General features: G+C 36.4%; 1 protein-coding gene and 1 long non-coding RNA gene across 2 annotated transcripts in view; one reads left to right on the top strand and one right to left on the bottom strand.

The window, feature by feature from the left end:
- The window catches only part of VWA3A (von Willebrand factor A domain containing 3A), an 88,378-nt gene extending 80,237 nt beyond the window's left edge, over positions 1 to 8,141 (top strand). The window contains exons 31-34 of the mRNA XM_052001211.1: positions 4,569 to 4,695; positions 6,374 to 6,471; positions 7,454 to 7,516; positions 8,043 to 8,141. Coding sequence (XP_051857171.1) covers positions 4,569 to 4,695; positions 6,374 to 6,471; positions 7,454 to 7,502 — 274 coding nt within the window. The 3' untranslated portion in view covers positions 7,503 to 7,516; positions 8,043 to 8,141. The remainder of the gene's footprint in view (positions 1 to 4,568; positions 4,696 to 6,373; positions 6,472 to 7,453; positions 7,517 to 8,042) is intronic.
- A 2,046-nt stretch (positions 8,142 to 10,187) lies between these two features.
- The window catches only part of LOC127564594 (uncharacterized), a 45,119-nt gene continuing 35,800 nt past the window's right edge, over positions 10,188 to 19,506 (bottom strand). The window contains exons 3-4 of the long non-coding RNA XR_007954313.1: positions 10,440 to 10,597; positions 10,188 to 10,271 (exon numbers count right to left, since the gene is read on the bottom strand). This is a non-coding gene — a long non-coding RNA (uncharacterized LOC127564594). The remainder of the gene's footprint in view (positions 10,272 to 10,439; positions 10,598 to 19,506) is intronic.

Raw genomic sequence — 19,506 nt, 5'->3', positions numbered from 1 at the left:
TACAAAAAACTTTTCAATTTGATATAATCAAAATTTTCTATTTTGTGGTCAATAGTGATCTCTAGTTGTTCTTTGGTCATAAATTCCTCCCTCTTCCACAGGTCTGCGAGGTAAACTATCCTATGCTCTTCCAATTTATTTATAATCTCAAGAATGAGAGAAATGTCATTAAGCACAGCAAGTATGGAGATTTTGCTTGGTTTTACATGTCTGTTGCAGGGATTTTAAATGTCTTTTTTTTTTCAATGAGAGGGAGGTAGAAAGGGAAAAGAAGATAGAATTAGGATTTCTCTCTCCTTCCCCTTCCAAAAAAATGAGAAAATAGTTAATCAATAAATGTTTATTAAGCTTTAACTATGTATCAAAGATTATAATATTATTATATAGTATAATATTATTATACTCTGGGTAGTCCCTTTCCTCAAGGTGTTCACAATCTAATAAGGAAGACAACATACAATAACTATATAGAAACAAGATATTATAGTATAAATGGAAGGTGATCTCAGGGAGAAGGCACTAGAAGAAAACAGAAGTAAAATTCAAAAGCATCATAAACATGGAGAACAGCTGTGGCAGTTACATGTTGAATTTATTATAGGCTTGAAAAGAAAAGTAGACTCTCTAGAATAAATTCATATCCTTTTCCAAAATGTATTTGGAAATGGTCATTTAATTTGTCATATGTTAAATTCATAATAAAAACTAAAATGGAAATTTTCAAAATTTTATAGTATTTTATTTATCTAAATACATGCAAAGAGAGTTTTCAGAATTCACTTTTGCAAAACTTTATGTTCCAAATTTTTCTCCCTCTCTCCTCCTCTCTTCCCCTCCCTAAGAATGCAAGCAATCTGATATAGGTTAAACATATGCAATTCTTTTTTTTTTTTTTTTGTAGGTTTTCTTTTGTTCTCTGCTGTGAGCTTTTTACTTTTTTTTTTTATGCCCTTCTTTCTGCCCCACTTCCCCAGAAGACTACAATTAAATATGGACATATCTATATAGATACATATATACACACATGTATATATGTGTATATACAATATACTCATACATATATACACAAATATAAATATATGCATATACACATATACATACATATACAACATGTGCAATTCTTCTAAATATATTTCCATATTTATCATTCTGCACCAAAAAAATCAGCTCAAAAAGGGGGAAAATGATCAAGAGAAAAAAAAAAAGACAACGACAAAAAAGATGAAAAGACTATGCTTTGATCCACATTCAGTCTCTGTAATTCTTTCTCTGGATGCAAATAGCATTTTCTATCCCAAGGTTATTGGAATTGCCTTCGATCACCTCATTGTTGAAAAGAGCCAAACATATCACTATTGATCATCATATAATCTTCTTCTTACTGTGTACAATGTTCATGAAAATCTTTCAGTCTTTTCTGAAATCATCCTGCTCATCATTTCTTATAGAACAATAATATTCCATTACATTTATATACCTTAACTTATTCAATCATTCCCCAATTGATGGGCATTTACTCAATTTCCAGTTACTTGTTACTACAGAAAGGGCTGCTATAGATATCTTTGCACATGTGGTAAAGACAACATTTTTAACTATGTGAAAAAATAGGGAATGAAGGAGTCCTACCAAATTCCTTTTATGACACAGACATGGTACTGATACCTAAACGAGGTAGGTTGAAAACAGAGAAAGAAAATTATAGACCAATCTCCCTAATGAATATTGATGCTAAAATCTTAAATAAGATATTAGCAAAAAGACTACAGAAAACCATCCCTAGAATAATACACCATGATCAAGTAGGATTTATACCAGGAATGCAGGGCTGGTTCAATATTAGGAAAACTATCAGTATAATTGGCCATATTAATAATCAAATTAACAAAAACCATATGATCATCTCAATAGATGCAGAAAAAGCATTTGATGAAATCCAACATCCATTCCTATTAAAAACTCTTGAGAGTGTAGGAATAAATGGACTTTTCCTTAAAATAATCAGTAGCATCTATTTAAAACCAGCAGTAAGCATCATATGTAACGGGGACAAACTGCAACCATTCCCAATAAGATCAGGAGTGAAACAAGATTGCCCACTATCACCGTTACTATTTAATATTGTATTAGAAATGCTAACTTTGACAATAAGAGTTGAGAAAGAGACTAAAGGAATAAGAATAGGCAATGAGGAAATCAAATTATCACTTTTTGCTGATGATATGATGGTATACTTAGAGAACCCCAGAGATTCTACTAAAAAGTTATTAGAAACAATCCACACCTTTAGCAAAGTTGCAGTATACAAAATAAACCCACATAAGTCATCAGCATTCTTCTATATCACTAACAAAACCCAACAGTTAGAGTTACAAAAAGAAATTCCATTTAAAGTAACTACTGATTGTATAAAATATTTAGGAATCTATTTGTGAAGGGAAAGTCAGAAACTGTATGAGCAAAACTACAAAACACTTTTCACACAAATTAAGTTTGATCTAACTAACTGGAAAAATGTTAAATGCTCTTGGATTGGGTGAGCAAATATAATAGAGATGACAATACTACCTAAACTAATCTATTTATTTAGCACTATACCAATCAGACTCCCAAAAAACTATTTTGATTACCTAGAAAAAAATAACAACAAAGTTCATATAGAAAAACAAAAGGGCAAGAATTTCAAGGGAATTAATTTTTAAAAAATCAAATGAAGGTGGCCTAGCTGTACCAGATCTAAAATTATATTATAAAGCAGTGGTTACTAAAACCATCTGGTATTGGCTAAGAAATAGACTAGTTGATCAATGGAATAGGTTAGGTTCAAAGGATAAAACAGCCAATAACTTTAATAATCTAGTGTTTGACAAACCCAAAGACCCCAGTTTTGGGAATAAGAACGTATTATGTGATAAAAATTGCTGGGAAAATTGGAAATTAGTATGGCAGAAACCGCATTGACCCACACTTAACACCGTACACCAAGATCAGGTCAAAATGGGTTCATGACCTAGGCATAAAGAATGAGAGTATAAATAAATTGGAAGAGCATAAAATAGTTTACCTCTCCGATCTGTGGAAGAGGAAGGAATTTATGACTAAAGAAGAACTAGAGATCACTATTGACCACAAAATAGAAAATTTTGATTATATCAAATTGAAAAGTTTTTGTACAAACAAAACAAAAACAAGATTAGAAGGGAAACAATAAACTGGGAAAACATTTTTACAGTCAAAGGTTCTGATAAAGACCTCATTTCCAAAATATATAGAGAATTGACTCTAATTTATAAGAAATCAAGCCATTCTCCAATTGATAAATGATCAAGGAATATGAACAGACAATTCTTAGACGAAGAAATTAAAACTATTTCTAGCCATATGAAAATATGCTCCAAATCATTATTAATCAGAGAAATGCTAATTAAGCCAACTCTGAGATACCACTACACACCTGTCAGATTGGCTAGAATGACAGAGAAAGATAATGTGGAATGTTGGAGGGGATGTGGGAAAACAGGGACAGTGATACATTATTGGTGGAATTGTGAACATATCCAGTCGTTCTGGAGAGCAATTTGGAACTATGCTCAAAAAGTTATCAAACTGTGCATACCCTTTGATCCAGCAGTGTTTCTACTGGGCTTATACCCCAAAGAGATACTAAAGAAAGGAAAGGGACCTGTATGTGCCAAAATGTTTGTGGCAGCCCTATTTGTAGTGGCTAGAAGCTGGAAAATGAAAGGATGCCCATCAATTGGAGAATGGTTGAGTAAATTGTGGTATATGAATGTTAAGGAATATTATTGTTCTGTAAGAAATGACCAGCAGGATGAATACAGAGAGGACTGGCGAGACTTACATGAACTGATGTTAAGTGAAACGAGTAGAACCAGGAGATCATTATATACCTCAACAATGATACTGTTTGAGGATGTATCCTGATGGAAGTGGATCTCTTCGATAGAGAGCTTTAATTGATCAAAGATGGACAGAAGCAGCTACACCCAAAGAAAGAACACTGGGAAATGAATATAAACTGCTTGCATTTTTGTTTTTCTTCCTGGGTTATTTATACCTTCTGAATCCAATTCTCCCTGTGCAACAAGAGAACTATTTGGTTCTGCACACATACATTATATTTAGGATATACTGTAACCTATTTAGCATGTATAGGACTGCTTGCCATCTAGGGGAGGGGGTGGAGGGAGAGAGGGGAAAAATCGGAACAGAAGTGAGTGCAAGGGATAATGTTGTAAAAAATTACCCTGGCATGGGTTCTGTCAATAAAAAGTTATTTAAAAATAAAAATAAAAAATAAAAGAATCTAGGGGGACAAACAAGGCACAGAATGGAAAGTCAGAATGTGATATTTAAAAATAAAATTTTTAAAAAAAGACAACATTTTTAAAATGATAAAATGAGATGATTGGAGATCATTTTAAATCTCCAAATGAGATTCTTTCTGCCTAGCATCTATGATTGTTATAGCCCTTATATAATTTCTCAGCAACTTGTAATATCAATCAATAGCCCAGCAACTTCAACCCTGTCTCACTTCTCTCTAGGTCAGCAATTACATTTCTAAAAAGGTTGTCCAACAATACTGGGGGGCGCTACCATCATTGCCAAATGGAGTTGGAAGACTGCATGGAGATTCATAGAATGCTGACCGAAGATATAACTGAAAAAAATGTATGTTACTTTTTCCTTATCAATACTTATTTTATCTTCATCAACTTAAAATCCATTTTTTAAGTTAAAGGGTACAAAGAACATGGGGTAGTCTCTTAGGCTTTTCTATCCTCTCTGAGTTCTAAATAAGGAAGGTGGGATGATGTAGAATAGCAGGAATAGAATTTCCATTATTTTGTGAAAATCCTAGTCTATTACAATGAGGCTTGATTGAAGTAAAAGTTAAAAATCATCTCACTTTACTTAGATCTGCAGCCTCACCTATGTCAAAAATAATTATCTGAATTAAATGATTTCATGGTGTAGGGGTTAGTGTTAATCCTGCATTTGAAGCCTGCCTCTGCTAATTAGCTAGTGTACAACTTTGGGCAAGTCACTTAACTCCCCTAGATCTATTTTGTTATTTAGAAAATGAGGGATTGGTCCCCATAACCTCTAAAGTCCCTTCCAACTGTGATTCTGTGAACAATGGAAAGAGTAAGCGCCCCAAATATGTTCAGAGACTATATCTGCAGGTCAGCTAGTCAACAAGCATTTTTTTTGACAGTCAAGAATATATAGTCTCTTATTATATATGGTTTCTTTTTTATTTTTATTTTCTCCAGTTACATGTAAAAACCTTTTTTGATTATATATGTACAATCATTTTTCAAAATATTTCCTTATGAATCATGTTCAGAGAGAAAAATCAGAACAAAAGGGAAAAAACCAAGAGAGGAAAAAAAAGGGGAAAAAAGTGAATAGAGCATGTGTTGATTTACATTCAGTGTCCATAGTTCTCTCTCTGGATGTGGATAGCATTTTCCATCCAAAGTTTATTGGGGTTGTTTTGGATCACTGAACTGCTGAGAAGAAGCAAGTATGTGATAGTTGATTACCACACAATCTTAATGTTACTGTGTATGTAATGTAACCGTGGTTCTGCTTGTTTCACTCAGCATCAATTCATGTAAATCTTTCCAGGCCTTTCTACAATCAGCTTGTTCATCATTTTTTAATAGAAAAGTAATATTCCATTACTTTTATATGTCATAACTTATTCAGCCATTCCTCAATTGATGTATATGTACTCATTTTGCAATTCTTTGTCATTACAAAAAGAGCTGCTACGGACATTTTTGCACATGTGGGTCCTTTTCCCTCTTTCATGATTTCTTTAGGATACAGACCCAATAAAGGCATTGCTAGATCAAAGAGAATGCAGTTTTATAACTTTTTGAGTATGGTTCTAAATTGCTCTCCAGAATGATTGGATCATGTCACAGCTCCACGGACAAGGCATTAGTATACCAGTTTTCCCATATCCTCTCCAACATTTATCATTATCTTTTTCTATTCTCTTAGCCAACCTGATAGGTGTGTGGAAGTACCTCAGTTGTTTTAATCTGAATTTCTTTAATCAATACTTATTTGAAGCATTTTCTCAACTGAAAATTGTCTGTTCATACCTTTGACCATTTATCTATTGGGGAATGACTTCAACAAGAATTTTTTTTAAGCAACTACTTTCTCCCAAAACACTACGCTAAAGCCAGGGGTATAATAGAAAGAATTCTGCCTTGGGTGGGAAGTTATGCTAAAATAAAAATCTCTTAAGATTTTATGATTCAACTGATTATTTAAATAAGATGTGAAGAAAAGTAATCTGATGGTCTGCTTATTGTTTTTCCTTGTGAAGGATTCACTTTTGCAGTTATTTGAAGGAGATGACTTAAAAAAACTTAATCAAGAGCTATACAAAGCCAAGTATTTCCTAAAACAGGCCCAGTCTTTCAGGTACCGTCTGGGAATATTTTTGCTGGAAGGATATTCATGTCAGAAACTCTAAAAAGAGAAAAAAAAGAAATAGGTGGGATGGGAAACAACAGGTAGTTTCAGAATGAATAGCAAAGGATGGAGTAAAATGGAGAGAGAAAATATTAACAGAAATGACACTAGACTTGGAAACTCTAAGTTCAAACCCTAGCTTTGTCAGTTACTAATCATGTAACTTGAATAATTCATTTTTACACCTTGGTGCTTTTAGTTTATGAGGGGAAAATAATACATAAAATTTCACATAGGTATTTAAAGGGGCAAAAATGCTACAATGCTAGCTACAAAGTTCAAAATTCTATCTTTTTGTTGTTAAGTATTATTTCTCTTTGAATACTCTTAAAATAAATGTGATCTTTGGGAGGGAAAATATAGTATTAGTGACGTGATTCACTAACACATTATTATGAACAAGTTTTTTAGAGCCTTTTACTCTCTGGAGAGGAATAAGCAAAAGTAGAAAGGGCAATGTAAGAACACTGGCCATCTAGAGGGAAGAAGGTTTTTATTGAAAGAGGAGAAAAGGTTCATGACAAACCATACTTACTTCATAACCTAATCCTGAGGATGCAGATACAATATCGTTAGAATAAGTACAGTCATAGGGATGCTCCTATCCATTGCATCTCCTCCCCTCCAAACTTCTCCCTTTGTCACAGGTGCTGCCTCCTACACTTTTCTCTTTAGGCTGAGTTGGGGTGAGAGTGAGAATTTGCTCTAATTCATTCTACAATTTGGCTTCCTACCAAGGTGGACCATATTACTATCAGGGTATTATTTCCCTAAAAGTTAGTGGCCAGAAGAACTAGGTCAGGCTCAGAAATGTGGGCACTATGGTACATGTCCTTTGGAATGTAGAGATAAAATATCTTCCCTTCCTTCCTCTTCCTCTCTATATTTCCTTTTTATTCCTTCTAAATTGAACCCTCTTTCTTTCCAACAGAAATATACTACAGAAGCACAATGTTGAGGAAATGGGAAATCCTGTTTAGAAAAGAGCTTTCAGGTAAACTATGGGAATTTATCAAGTATTAGAAAACTTGGGGTGCAGTTATCTACAGTGAAAAGAGCACAAGCTCTGGATTCTAAAGACTTGAACATGAATATTACCTGTACTTAGCAGTAAGACTCTTCAACTATAAAATTCCACAGTTCCTTAATAGGGATTTCTTTTCTATGAAGGAAAAAAATAAAACTATACTCCCAAATCTAGGTTACCTGAGATGATGGGGGACAAGAGTAACCTGAATAGCTGTAATTAATAATCCAAATTACCAATTAGCAACAAACACTAAACTAGTTAACAGAGAATCAGAGGGAATTTAAAGGTTAAAAGATGTGCAATTTTTGTTTTGGAAGAGTTTCTGGATCCTGATCCCAATTAATAAGCTACATGAAAATTCATTTATGAAAATTGGACTAGGTTGTTCTTGGTTTTGAGTGTTGTTTTGTTGTTGTTTTGTCAAATACTGACCTGTTGTTTCTTTCTTTTTTCTTTCTCCCTGCCTTTTTCATTTGAGTGCCTCTATCAGTGTGGCTTGAAAGGAGTGGAAAACAGCAGAACTAATTCATCTATCCATTCATCCATCTAGCCATCAAAATGGGCTGAACTTCTGCTCTTTGGATCTTCTCTAGCAAATGTCTTGGCAAACACAAAGATGAACCTTGTATATCCAATTATATATTTTAAACTGCATATTTTATATAGTATGTATTTTATATAGTCATTTATGAAACAAAGCTACTTATTGCTAGAATCAAAATTATTGCTTAGAATGTTAGCAGTGATAACTGTTCTTTTCTTCATTAATCTTTGATGAAAGAAAACCTGTTTGCTAAGTTTGGAACAAGGCCTTCTGTTTTGCTTGGAATTTTCTTGTCTTGTTTCTTCAATTCAGAAAAAAAGAAAATGTGTAGATAACTGCCTTTTCTTTGGATTTCTGCCAAGATAAAGGAAATATCATATGGCTGTAAATGATGCTTCTCTTTTGAAGAAAATCCTTGAAGTGAAGAGTTCTTGGACCCAGTGGGAAGGAGAAGAGAGTACTGGCCTTTTTTTTTTTAATGTAAATAATTTATTTTTATGAGAATTTATTATCTCTTCCTCTCTTTTCCTCCCTTCCCTTATAGAACCATTTTTAAAAGCAGAAAAATAAGACCATTACAAATAGGAAAAGTCCAACAAAATAAATTTCCATATTGGCCATGTTCACAAATGTATACCTCATTTTGCAATTCAAGTCCATCACCTCTCTGGCAAGCCACCTCTTGCCTGTTTCATCTTCAGGTCCCTAGATTTCTAATTGATTATCATTGCATGGATCAGAATTCTTTTTATTTTATTTTTAAATTTTTATTAAAGTTTCTTTATTTTCAAAACATACGTATAGATCATTTTCCATTACTCTTGCAAAACCCTTTTACAAATTTTTCCCTCCCTTCCCTCCTCCCGTCCTCTAGATGGCAAGTAATCCAATATGTTAAACAGTGCAATTCTTCTAAACATATTTCCATAACTATGCTGCACAAGAAAAATCAGATTAAAAAGGAAAAATGAGAAAGAAAACAAAAAGCAAGCAAATGACAAAAAAGGAAAATACTATGTCATGATCCACATTTCAGTCCCCACAGTTATCTCTCTGGGTGCAGATGGCTCTCTCCATCACAAGACCATTGAAACTGGCTTCAATCATCTTGCTGTTGAAAAGAGGCACGATGGATCAGAATTCTAAACTGATTTCTAATTTATTATCATTTCATGGATCAGAATTCTACTCTTTGAAAGACATTTTTTCTTTATGATCGTCTTCATATATTCTAGTTCTACTCAGTCGCTGAATCATTTCAAAGATCTTCCCACTTAGCTATGAGCTGTTCATTTCATCGTTTGCTACGGAGTTCTGTTCTTTAAAAGAATATGAAGCATCACAGAGGCACCACATTTCTATTTCCCAAGTACCCATTCACAAAGCATAGTAGTTTCATTTTTAAAACAAATCAAACTAAATCAAAAAACCCTAGCCAAAGAGGCGGCACAAGGAGATCTTGCCCGAGTCGACCTGCTGTACAAAGCATTCGGGATTTCTGAGTACCTTCGCTCAGTTTGGGGATCGCAGCACTTTCACTATCTGTAAAATAGTAAGAAGCCACAGTACAAAGAGCTTGAGCTTTTTTTTGCCCAGGTTAATAAATATTTACTAAGTTCTCTGCTATAACCAAAATGTGCAATCCGTGCAAACTTCAAAAAACAAAGCAAAAGTTAAAATTCTGTCCAAGTGACTGGATACTGTTGGATGAAGGAGTATAAAGGCCAGAACTGGGACAAAACATTTTGTGTCCACAACTGTTATGTCCCGATTGACTCCCCAACTCTACTTTCAGTACCCCTCCACCCCAGATTAGCTTCTTTCCTGCTGCCTCTGGAGACAAGCCGTTTCCGTCACATCTGGAGAAAGAACCCGGGATTGCTGCAGGAAAGCAGTGAGAGGTGGGAGCCCTGCACCTCTGGGCGTGCCTCGGGGTGGCCCCGCCCTTTGCATCCCGGGCCCCGGGCCCGCCCCTCACTGCCCGGCTGGGCCGCTGCTTGGGGTAGGACAGAGGAGGAAGACGGGTGCCTGAACAGCGCAGTCACCTGGGCCGACCCAGCTAGCGGGACCAGGTGAGCTGGGAGCCGTTACCTGGGGGGATGAGGGAAAGGCGGAGGCGCTCCCGCCCGGGTCTGGAGTGCTGGTGGCGGGATATGGGCGCTGGGGAGGCGGTACCTGGAGTTAGACAAGAATATAGATAGACCTTACCCTCCGCGCAAGATCAAGAATGAAAGTTCCGAGACTTGGAGGTGGTGGCGGGGCGGGGCGGGGCGGGGGCTGTGCTTATCTCCAAAGTAGGGGGACCGGCTCCATTCAGCTAGTCCTGGCTTATTCTCATCTTACCTGGTGGATGGGGATGGGGGTCCCTCTGCCCTGCCAGTAAGAACCAGATCCCAGCTTGGACCCTAAGTGCGGCTGAGCCTCGTCCTTTGCGTCTCAGGCACCGTCTCAGGATACGCACTCCCGAGCACCAAATTAGAACAGTCCCATAATGTTAGAGCCTGGAAGGATTTAGAGATCCGGTCACAGGGTCATAGACTGGAGCTGGAAGCGATCTCAAAGGCCATTTAGTCCAACCTCATTTTAAAGAAGAGGAAACAGATCTGGAGAGATTAGTGGTTTAGCCAAGATCACAGGCATGAGAAAGCATCAGAGACAGGATTGGATCCCAGGACCCGGGCACAGTCAGTGCTGTTTACCCAGCACCATACTAACAAACAAAAGGCAATCCATCCAACTGTTTTAATCCTGCGCGATTCAGTCTTTTCCATAAATATTCCATAGATTATCTACTTAATGTCTGGATGCCTTCCTGTGGCACTCTGGAATATTATGGGATAGCACTGAAGCACTTGGTCTGCCCACCTGTTAGGCTTTACTCTCTCTGCATACTATTCCTTATTCTCTCTACGTTGAATGATTTAATTATAGAAATGTGAAGCCTGGTGAGTGACTTTTCCCAGACAACAGTGGCAGAGAGAAGAGAATCCAGGTCTCCTAATTCCCAATCTAGTGCTATTTACACTATAACAACCTCCCCCTCTAAAAAAAAAAATCTCTTCCTATGTAACTTTTTAGCTTGGTGGGTACCTAGAGCCCTTCTCCAGAGCTCTGTTTGCCCTAGGAGCTCCCACCATTCGCCTTCACTTTCCTAATTAGATGTTTTTTCATGAGTTATTTATGCTAATGACCATTCACTCAACAGGCATTTATTAATCACATATTATATGCAAACACTGTGGTAGGCATTTGGGAATACAAAGATAAAAACATAGCAGTTTGCATCTAGGGGGAAAATATATTCACAGAAAAATACATATATATTCATTTTTGTGTACAATACAGAATATCTGGAGAGAAAGCACATAACTGGGGATATCAGAATTGTTCTTGAATGGGAAGCACTCAAACAAAGACTTGAAGGAAGTTACAAACTCTGAAAGGCAGAAATGAAGAGAAAGTGCAATTCTGAACATGTGGGACAGGCTCTTAAAGGCATGGAGGCAGAAGATGTCATATGTGGGAAAAAGCAAATAGCAAATAGGCCCATTTGGAGTAAGGAGGAATAGTGTGAAGTCAGTCTGGAAAGATTGGTTGAAGCCAGATTGTGAAAGATTTTTAAATGCCAAACTGAGGAAGCTTTCTGAGAAACTATCATGGTCAGACCTATGCTTTAGGAATCTCACTTTGGCAGTTGTGTGAAGGACAGATTGGAGGAGGAAGGGACTGGATTTGGGGGAGCCAATTAAGAAGCTATTGCAATAGTCCAGGTGAGAAGTGAAAAGGGACTGGTGTGGAAATAGTATATGAGTAGAGAAAGGGGAGCAAATCAAAGTGTGATGGAGGCAGAACCATGAAGAGTTTGGACTGGATATGGAAAGAAATGGAAAAGTGAAGAGTTGAGGGTGACTCCAATGTTGTGAACTTGCATGATTTAGGATTGGCTCTCCTCTCCCTCCCTCTCATGTCCAGTAATCAGGTCCTGTCTTTTCTATCTACACAGTATCTTTTGATTGGTTTCCTTCTTTCTAACCTACTGTTATTTATTTATACTCTTTATATTTATTGGTTTATATATATATGTTGACTCCCCCATTAAGATTTCTGAGAGCAGGAATCACCTTATTCTCTATATTTATATCCTTAACACTTAGCACAATGCTTATGCTAATAAGTAGTTATTATACATATATAATATTAACATTTAATACCAACAATCTATCAAAATCCCTACATTCAAACATAGTCAATACTTAATAAATGCTTTTTGATTGATTACCACCCACTTGAACTACTGCCAAGAGCTTTCTAACATGTTTTCCTGCCAACATCCTCTCCCTCCTGTAATCATTTTAACCCATTATCAGATTATTCTTCCATGTGTAGATCAGCTCAATTCAACAAACATTTATTAGTTTCTGTAAAAAGTCTTCTGATATTGATGCTTGTGGTATGAAGGTGATTCTGGGTCCTCAAAGACAATGACAATAAAATATGAGCACTTGTAGGTCTTGCCAAATCAGAAAGATTTGAGATGTAGTTGCCCAATGATGGACTGGCTGTTTTTTGTCTGAAGACCAACCTAGTTAACTTCAGAAACTCTCTGCACATACTTATTAAATGTCTTTTTTAATACAGATTATAAATGTTTGGTCCCCAAACAATTTTTTTCCAGTTACACCAGCTCACATTTGAAATAATAGAAAGTGCACTGAGCTTGGAGTCAAAAGACCTGAGTTCACATCCCAAATTTTCCATTTACTTGCTATAGGCCACCATGGGCAAGTCTCTTAGAAACAGTTCCTCAACTGCCAAATGGAAGGGTTGTGTTAGATTTCCTCCCCCCAGCTTCTTAAACTGTGGTTCACAACATAATATGGGGTCTCATAACTGGATGTGATGGTCACAAAATTATCATTTATCATCATTTGATTTATATACCTATTTTATACACCTGTATATTGGGAGTCACATAAAAATTTCTCAAGGAAAAAGGTATGTCACCAGTGGAAAAAGAAACCCTGTACTAGATGGCTTCTAAAGTTTCTTCCTGTTCTAGATCTATGATCCATTTTACTAAAGCACAGAATGATTGATTGCAAGGAATTGAAATGAAGTTATAGATTCTTGAATTATCCATGTATTTGCCAGATACTGTGTTGAGTGCTAGTGATACAAAGTTGAAAAAGACAATCACTGCTTACGTTTAAGGAACTTATAATCAAATGGGAATAATAATGATTTGAGGCAAAAGTTTTAGTGCAGTTTTATGCTATTATAGCATCTTAAAACACAAAGACCTAGAGAATATCTTGTAGCATGCTTTAAGGTTGCCAAAAATGTTTTATATATATATTATCTTCTTTGAGTTTCACAATAATCCCAAAGGCTGGGTGCCACAGGTATCATCTTCATTTTACGATATATAAACTGAAGCTAAAATGAAAGCAGTTCAACAACATATTCACAGATAACTCCACCATATATAGAGTATGATAAAAGGAAAGGAAAGATTCAAAATGCTGTAGGAAAGCTTAAGGAAGTAGAGCAGGTACATCTTGGGAAGATCAAGAAGGCTTCATCAATACAGTGGTATCTAAAACTTGGTTTCAATGGAAGAGAAAGCTTTCAGCAAGTAGAATTAGGAGATTATTACAATAGGCAGTAAGCTGAGTGTCAATATGAGTGGAGAGGAGGTATTAGAAGAAAAGATAAATTAATATAGGTACCCTTATCAGATTTGTAAATGGCCTGAAATTGAAGAGAATAGTTAACACATGGAATGAGAAATTAAGGATACAGAAAGATCTCAACAGGCTAAAGCTAAGGAAATGAGATTTAAGAGATTCCAAAAAATAAATGGGAGATATGAGATGGGAGAGCCTTGTTCAGGTAACAGTTTGTGTGAAAAAAATACAGAGAGATAAAACCCAGAGGACTTGATGAAACATACTGTTCAACATGAAGAATAAGACAGACATTGGACATGTCAATATGAAGATTAATTTTGTTTGATTATATATGTTTGAAGCAGAAAGTTTTTTTTTCTGAATTGGGGTAGAGAATGGGTTGGGAGAGAAGCAATTTTCTAAATAAAATTTTTAAAGAAAAAGCTCCAGGAAAGTCAGTGGACTGAAAGCTCAATTTAGTAGATGAATAAAGCTAACACAATCTTAGAAACTAAGAACTAAGAAAGATATAGTTATCTAGAAACACAGGAATTGATGTTTCTATATTCTGCCCATCTAGAAAATGTGTTCAGTTTGAAGTACCACATTTTAAGAAAGACATGAATAAGGTGGAGCTCATTGAAAGCAAACTGACCATAATGTTGATAGAAATGGAGACCATGTCCCCCAGGTTTTAGTTGAAAGAGTTGTACATATTTAGCATTTAGTAAGGAAAAGAAAATACTCCGGAGAGAAAAGTTAGCTTTCTTCTAAGTATTTGAAGAGCGATCTGTCACATAGAAGAGGAATTTAACTTGTTTGTTTAGTCTCAGAGACCAGAAGTGAGGTCAATGGATAGACTTTCCAACAGATAATTTTAGGCGCCATATTTTTTTTTAAAAATAACAAACAAAACTTCAACAATTAAAGTTATCCATTGGTCTACCTTGGATGATAGTGGGCTCCCCTCACTAGAGATCTTCAGGATGAAAAACCTTTAGTTGTAATGGTGGCTGAAGAGCCATCATTTAGGTACAATTTGGTCTACTTTACACTTCTCTATGTTCCTGTTTTATTATTATCTGTCTTATAATTGTTGTGTATTTATTATATTATTGCCTTTTGGGTTATGTGTCATATATATTCACCATGTGCATCACATACCAATCCTTCTAGAATGAGAAGATGCAGCCAAAGAGAAACACAAACCTCATATTTCCTCCATTATCTAGCCAGTTTTTGTAAGCACCTGGTATAGTGGAAAGTGTACTGAACCTTGGGAAAGAAGAGACTTGGGCTCAAATAGCATCTACTCTGCAGACTAGTGAGGCAAGAGTGGGCCTGTTAACATCTCTGTCAGTTTCACCATCAATAAAATTGGGGTAATGATACCCATAGTACCTATCTTACAGATAACAGATATACCTTATAAGTAATCTGAAAAGTATTTTTGTAAACCTAAAAGAGCTATATAAAGAACTATTTATAATCATCACACAATTACCTTCATCTCTCACCAAAAGGCACTAATGGGAAAAAAAATATTCCCACTGCCTCTCCACATACTTTCCTCAGAAAAGGTCTTAACCTCAGGGCTTCTTTATGCTCCTTATATGTCATGGGCTTTCTTTGGCTGTCTGGCAAAGTCTATGGATTCCCTTCTCAGAATAATATTTTTAAATGCAGAAAATAGGTTTACAATGGAAGTCAATTTCATATTAAAATGTAGTTATCAAAATATCCAAAAAATCTATGATACAGTAATATATCTGGCAATGGATCTGATAGCTATAGTAATTTCAAAGTAATGCCATCTTGAGTAGAATGCTAAAGTTGGAGTCAGAAAGACCTGAGTTTAAATCCAGCCCCAAACATTTACTAATTGTATGACCCTGGGCAAGTCAGTTAACTTGCCTCAGTTTCCTCATCTATAAAATGGAGATTTTGGTTTGTTGTCTATGTTAACCATGAAGAACATGTTAAATTTCACTAAGAGGTTAGTGTAAATAAAGATATGATGGTTTTCCCATTTAAATTCATAGACCCTCCATCCATGCACCCTCCCCACATTCCCAGATTAATTTGCTGTACCTAGACTATCCCCTTCTGTTATGCATTATTTGCAAGGTGTTTTCCACAAAATTTTAGCTGGATATGAATGCTCAGTGGATGATTTGTTGGGTTCAATCCCCCAGGGATGATTGATTGAGTTTTATCTATAATTCATTTGTCTGGGTTGCATTGGTTTGCTCAGAAATCTGTAGTAGAATAGAGAGTCCTAAAAAGTAGTTTTGTCTATACTTAGATAGGTCCTTTTTGTCTCCCCTACTAGAGCGTAAGCTGGTTAACTTTTACATAAAGAAATACTTAATAACTACTTGCTCAACCACCTAACTGATCTCCCTGCTTTTAACCATTCCCCATCTCCATCATTTAGTCTAAGCAAGAAGGCATTTATCATTTGTCCACTATGTGTCATGTACTATACTAGGTTCTGGGGGAAAAAATGACAACAATGAAAATGTCCCTACCTTTACTCAGAGTATACATAGTACCTGGAAAACACACATACGTATCTAAAAACACATGTGTTGGTATATGCAAAGCACAAACAAGGTGACCTTGGAGGGGACAACATTGGCAAGTAGAGGGACCAGGAAAGAATGCAGGAAAGAGGGTCTTGGGCTGAGTTTTAAAGGAAGAGGGAGAGACTTCCAGGCATGGAGGACAGTCAGTAGAAAGGTAGAGAAAAGGAGGAGAGTCAAAGAGGAAAAGCAGCAAGTGGGCTAGACCCCAGAATGAGGGAAATATAGAGATAGAGATATATGAACTTTAAGAACTTTTAAAATGATATCTAATAGGGGAGTTTGCATTTAATCTTAGAGGTAATAGGGAGCCATTACGTTTTCTGGAAGTGGGGAAGGGAAGAGCCTGACATGGCCATACCGTTTGGTTTGGAATGGAGAGGGGCAAGAAAACCAATTAGAAGAATACGGAAGGAAGGAAAGGAGGGGAAAGGAGAGGGCAAGAAGGAAGGAAGGAGGGAGGAGAAAGGGAGGGAGAGAAAAAGGGAAGAAGAATGAAAAGAGGGAGAAAGGAAGGAAGGCAGGGAAAAAGGAAAAGAGGAAGAGATTAGAGGATTAGACACTAGAGGAAGACACTAAGGTTTCAAACCAGTTAGTTTGAAAAGATAATGGAGAGTTCCATTGTAATAGGAAATTCAAAGGAAATGTGAATTTGGATAAAAGACAATGAATTTCCGACATGATGCTTATGGAACATTTGGGTCAAAGTATCCAATAGACAGTAGATGATGCAGGACAGGAACTCAGGAAGAAACTAGAATTCGAGCTTCCCCTAGCAGCCAAAACAATCTTCCTTAGGTCTAGGTCTGACTCCTTTCCTGCCCTCTTCTAAATTACCACATGGTTCCTGACACCCAAGGGATAGAACAAAGTGTTTAGCCTGGTAGTGAAAAATTTCTATAATCTTGTCAAATTTACCTTTCCAGCTTAATCTCACTCTCCTCCCTATCCTGCATGCTCCATTGCATTGCAATATAATTTAAAGAGTGGAGGGTCAAGAACTGGATCCCAGTTTTGCTTTACCATAATAAGTCCTGATTCTGGGATTTTAGAATGGGTGTGCAGGGAAATCCTCTTGAAGAAGGTGCTACACTCTACCTTGTATGCCACTTTTTTATAAATAAGTCACATCCCACCCTCACAATTTTTTTCAATGCTTTGACCATATTTTACTTTTTCTATTTTTGACCCTTTTCCCTCTGTCTTGTCTGTCTTATACTTTCCCTATTTTTTGAAAAAAATTCATACATTTACTTTTAATATACATTACTTTAGGAATCATGTTGGGAGAGAAAAAATCAGAACAAAAAGGGAAAACCACCTCATAATTTCTTTATTGAAAACTCCAGAAGACAAGGGACTGGGATTTTATTTTTCATTTTTTGGAAACCCCCAACCCACCCACCCAATGCCCTGTACAGAGTAAACAATAAGTGGTTGTTGAAATAAATAGATGTTTATTCAAAAATTTAGAGCAACTCTTGTCTTCATGGAAATCTGCATTAGTTGTGTATTTATTCTGTACACTAGTCATTTGGGCAGATGTCACCTAGTGTCATGTGAGACAGAATGACTAGGTGACAAGAGACCTGGCACTGCAGTCGGAGACCCTATATATATACTAGCTCTGTGACTCTGGGAAAGTCACTTAACCCTATTTGCCTTCATTTCCTCATTTGGACAATGAGCTAGAGAAGAAAATGGCAAACCACTCCAGTATCTCTGCAAGAAAACCCCAGATGGGGTCATGAAGAGCCTGACATGACTGAACAACAACAAATACTCATCAATGAGCCTCAGAACCAGGAAGACACAGATTCAGATTCTGCCTTTAACATGTACTGGATATGTTCCCCTCCTGAACTTCTCAGATCTCTAGACCACTTTTAAGATTATAAATAAAATCATAAAGATTCCAAAATTTCAGAGAAAGTACTGGGCTAAGACACATTGAAAATGTCTTTATTTAAAACTACTGTATATTAATGATATCATAGATTTCATCCCCATGCTCCATTAAATGACCATAGCAAGGATAACAGCTTTAAGCTTTGCTAAGAACTTGGCATGCATTACCACATCTAAGATATGACCCTCAGGACAACTATGAGGCAAGTGCTGTTATTATCCTCATTTAACAAATGAGCAAAGTGAGGATCAGAAAGGTGAAATTGAGGTCTTCCTGACTCCATATTCACTGATCTTTCTAACATAAGGCAAACAGGCTGACAATACAACTAAGGGAAAGCATGCTATGTACTTTCATGGGACCAGCAAGTGAGCTGGAAGTAAAAGCATCTGACCTCTGGGGCCTTATCCCTATCTCCCTACTTACTGCCTCTCTTTGAGGAGGAAGCATGCCCTAAATTCAAGTCTCTGAACTAAGTAGTCCCTGATATCTATGATGCTATGACTGAGACCTTCTGATTTTCAAGATCCTTAAAATTCTACAGCCTCTGAATCTCTAATATCTTGCTAAAAGTCAAGTATTCATTATATACTTATTATATTAATATTACATTTCAATATGCTTTATATTATTATTATTATGTTATGTTATGTTATACCTGGAAATATAAATACAAACAGAAAGGCAATGTCTGCCCTCAAGAAGTTAATATTCTAATGGAAAAAGATAATACATAAAAAGGACCTAAAAAGGGGGTGGGAAAAATAAAAGTACCTAGTACAGGGACATTATAGAAAAAACCAATCTAGAGAGGAATGAGAGATGGCCCAATCACTAAGAGAAGCAAGGCCCTGCTGTGTAGAATTGAGGCCTGAGGGATGAAGGGAAGAGAGGGAAGCCAAAAGAAGTAACTGCTCCCCAGATTTCCCCAGGGTCTGCCCTAGATGGAAAAGTCTAGTCTGGGTTTTCCTTGGCCTCTACAGGAGACTTTCTATGTAAGTCAAAACCCCCACCCTTTTAAAAAGATCCTTGTTTTCGAGTGAATTCCAATGATGAGGTGAGGAGCTGAGAAAGCCATATGTGGTCAAGATACAGAAGCCATTCTGGAAATATTGGGAATTCCCCCCCCCAAACTCCCCACCCTGCCCAGGGGTTTAGAAAAAAGCTAAATTTACCAGCAATCCTAAGTTTGGGAGCTTACAGGTCAAATGAATTTATTTTAGAATCTGTGGTTCTACATGGATATA

This window comes from Antechinus flavipes, chromosome 1, assembly GCF_016432865.1.
Source record: "Antechinus flavipes isolate AdamAnt ecotype Samford, QLD, Australia chromosome 1, AdamAnt_v2, whole genome shotgun sequence".
In the NCBI taxonomy this organism is placed as follows: Eukaryota; Metazoa; Chordata; class Mammalia; order Dasyuromorphia; family Dasyuridae; genus Antechinus; species Antechinus flavipes.
This window is presented reverse-complemented; position numbering and strand designations above follow the sequence as displayed.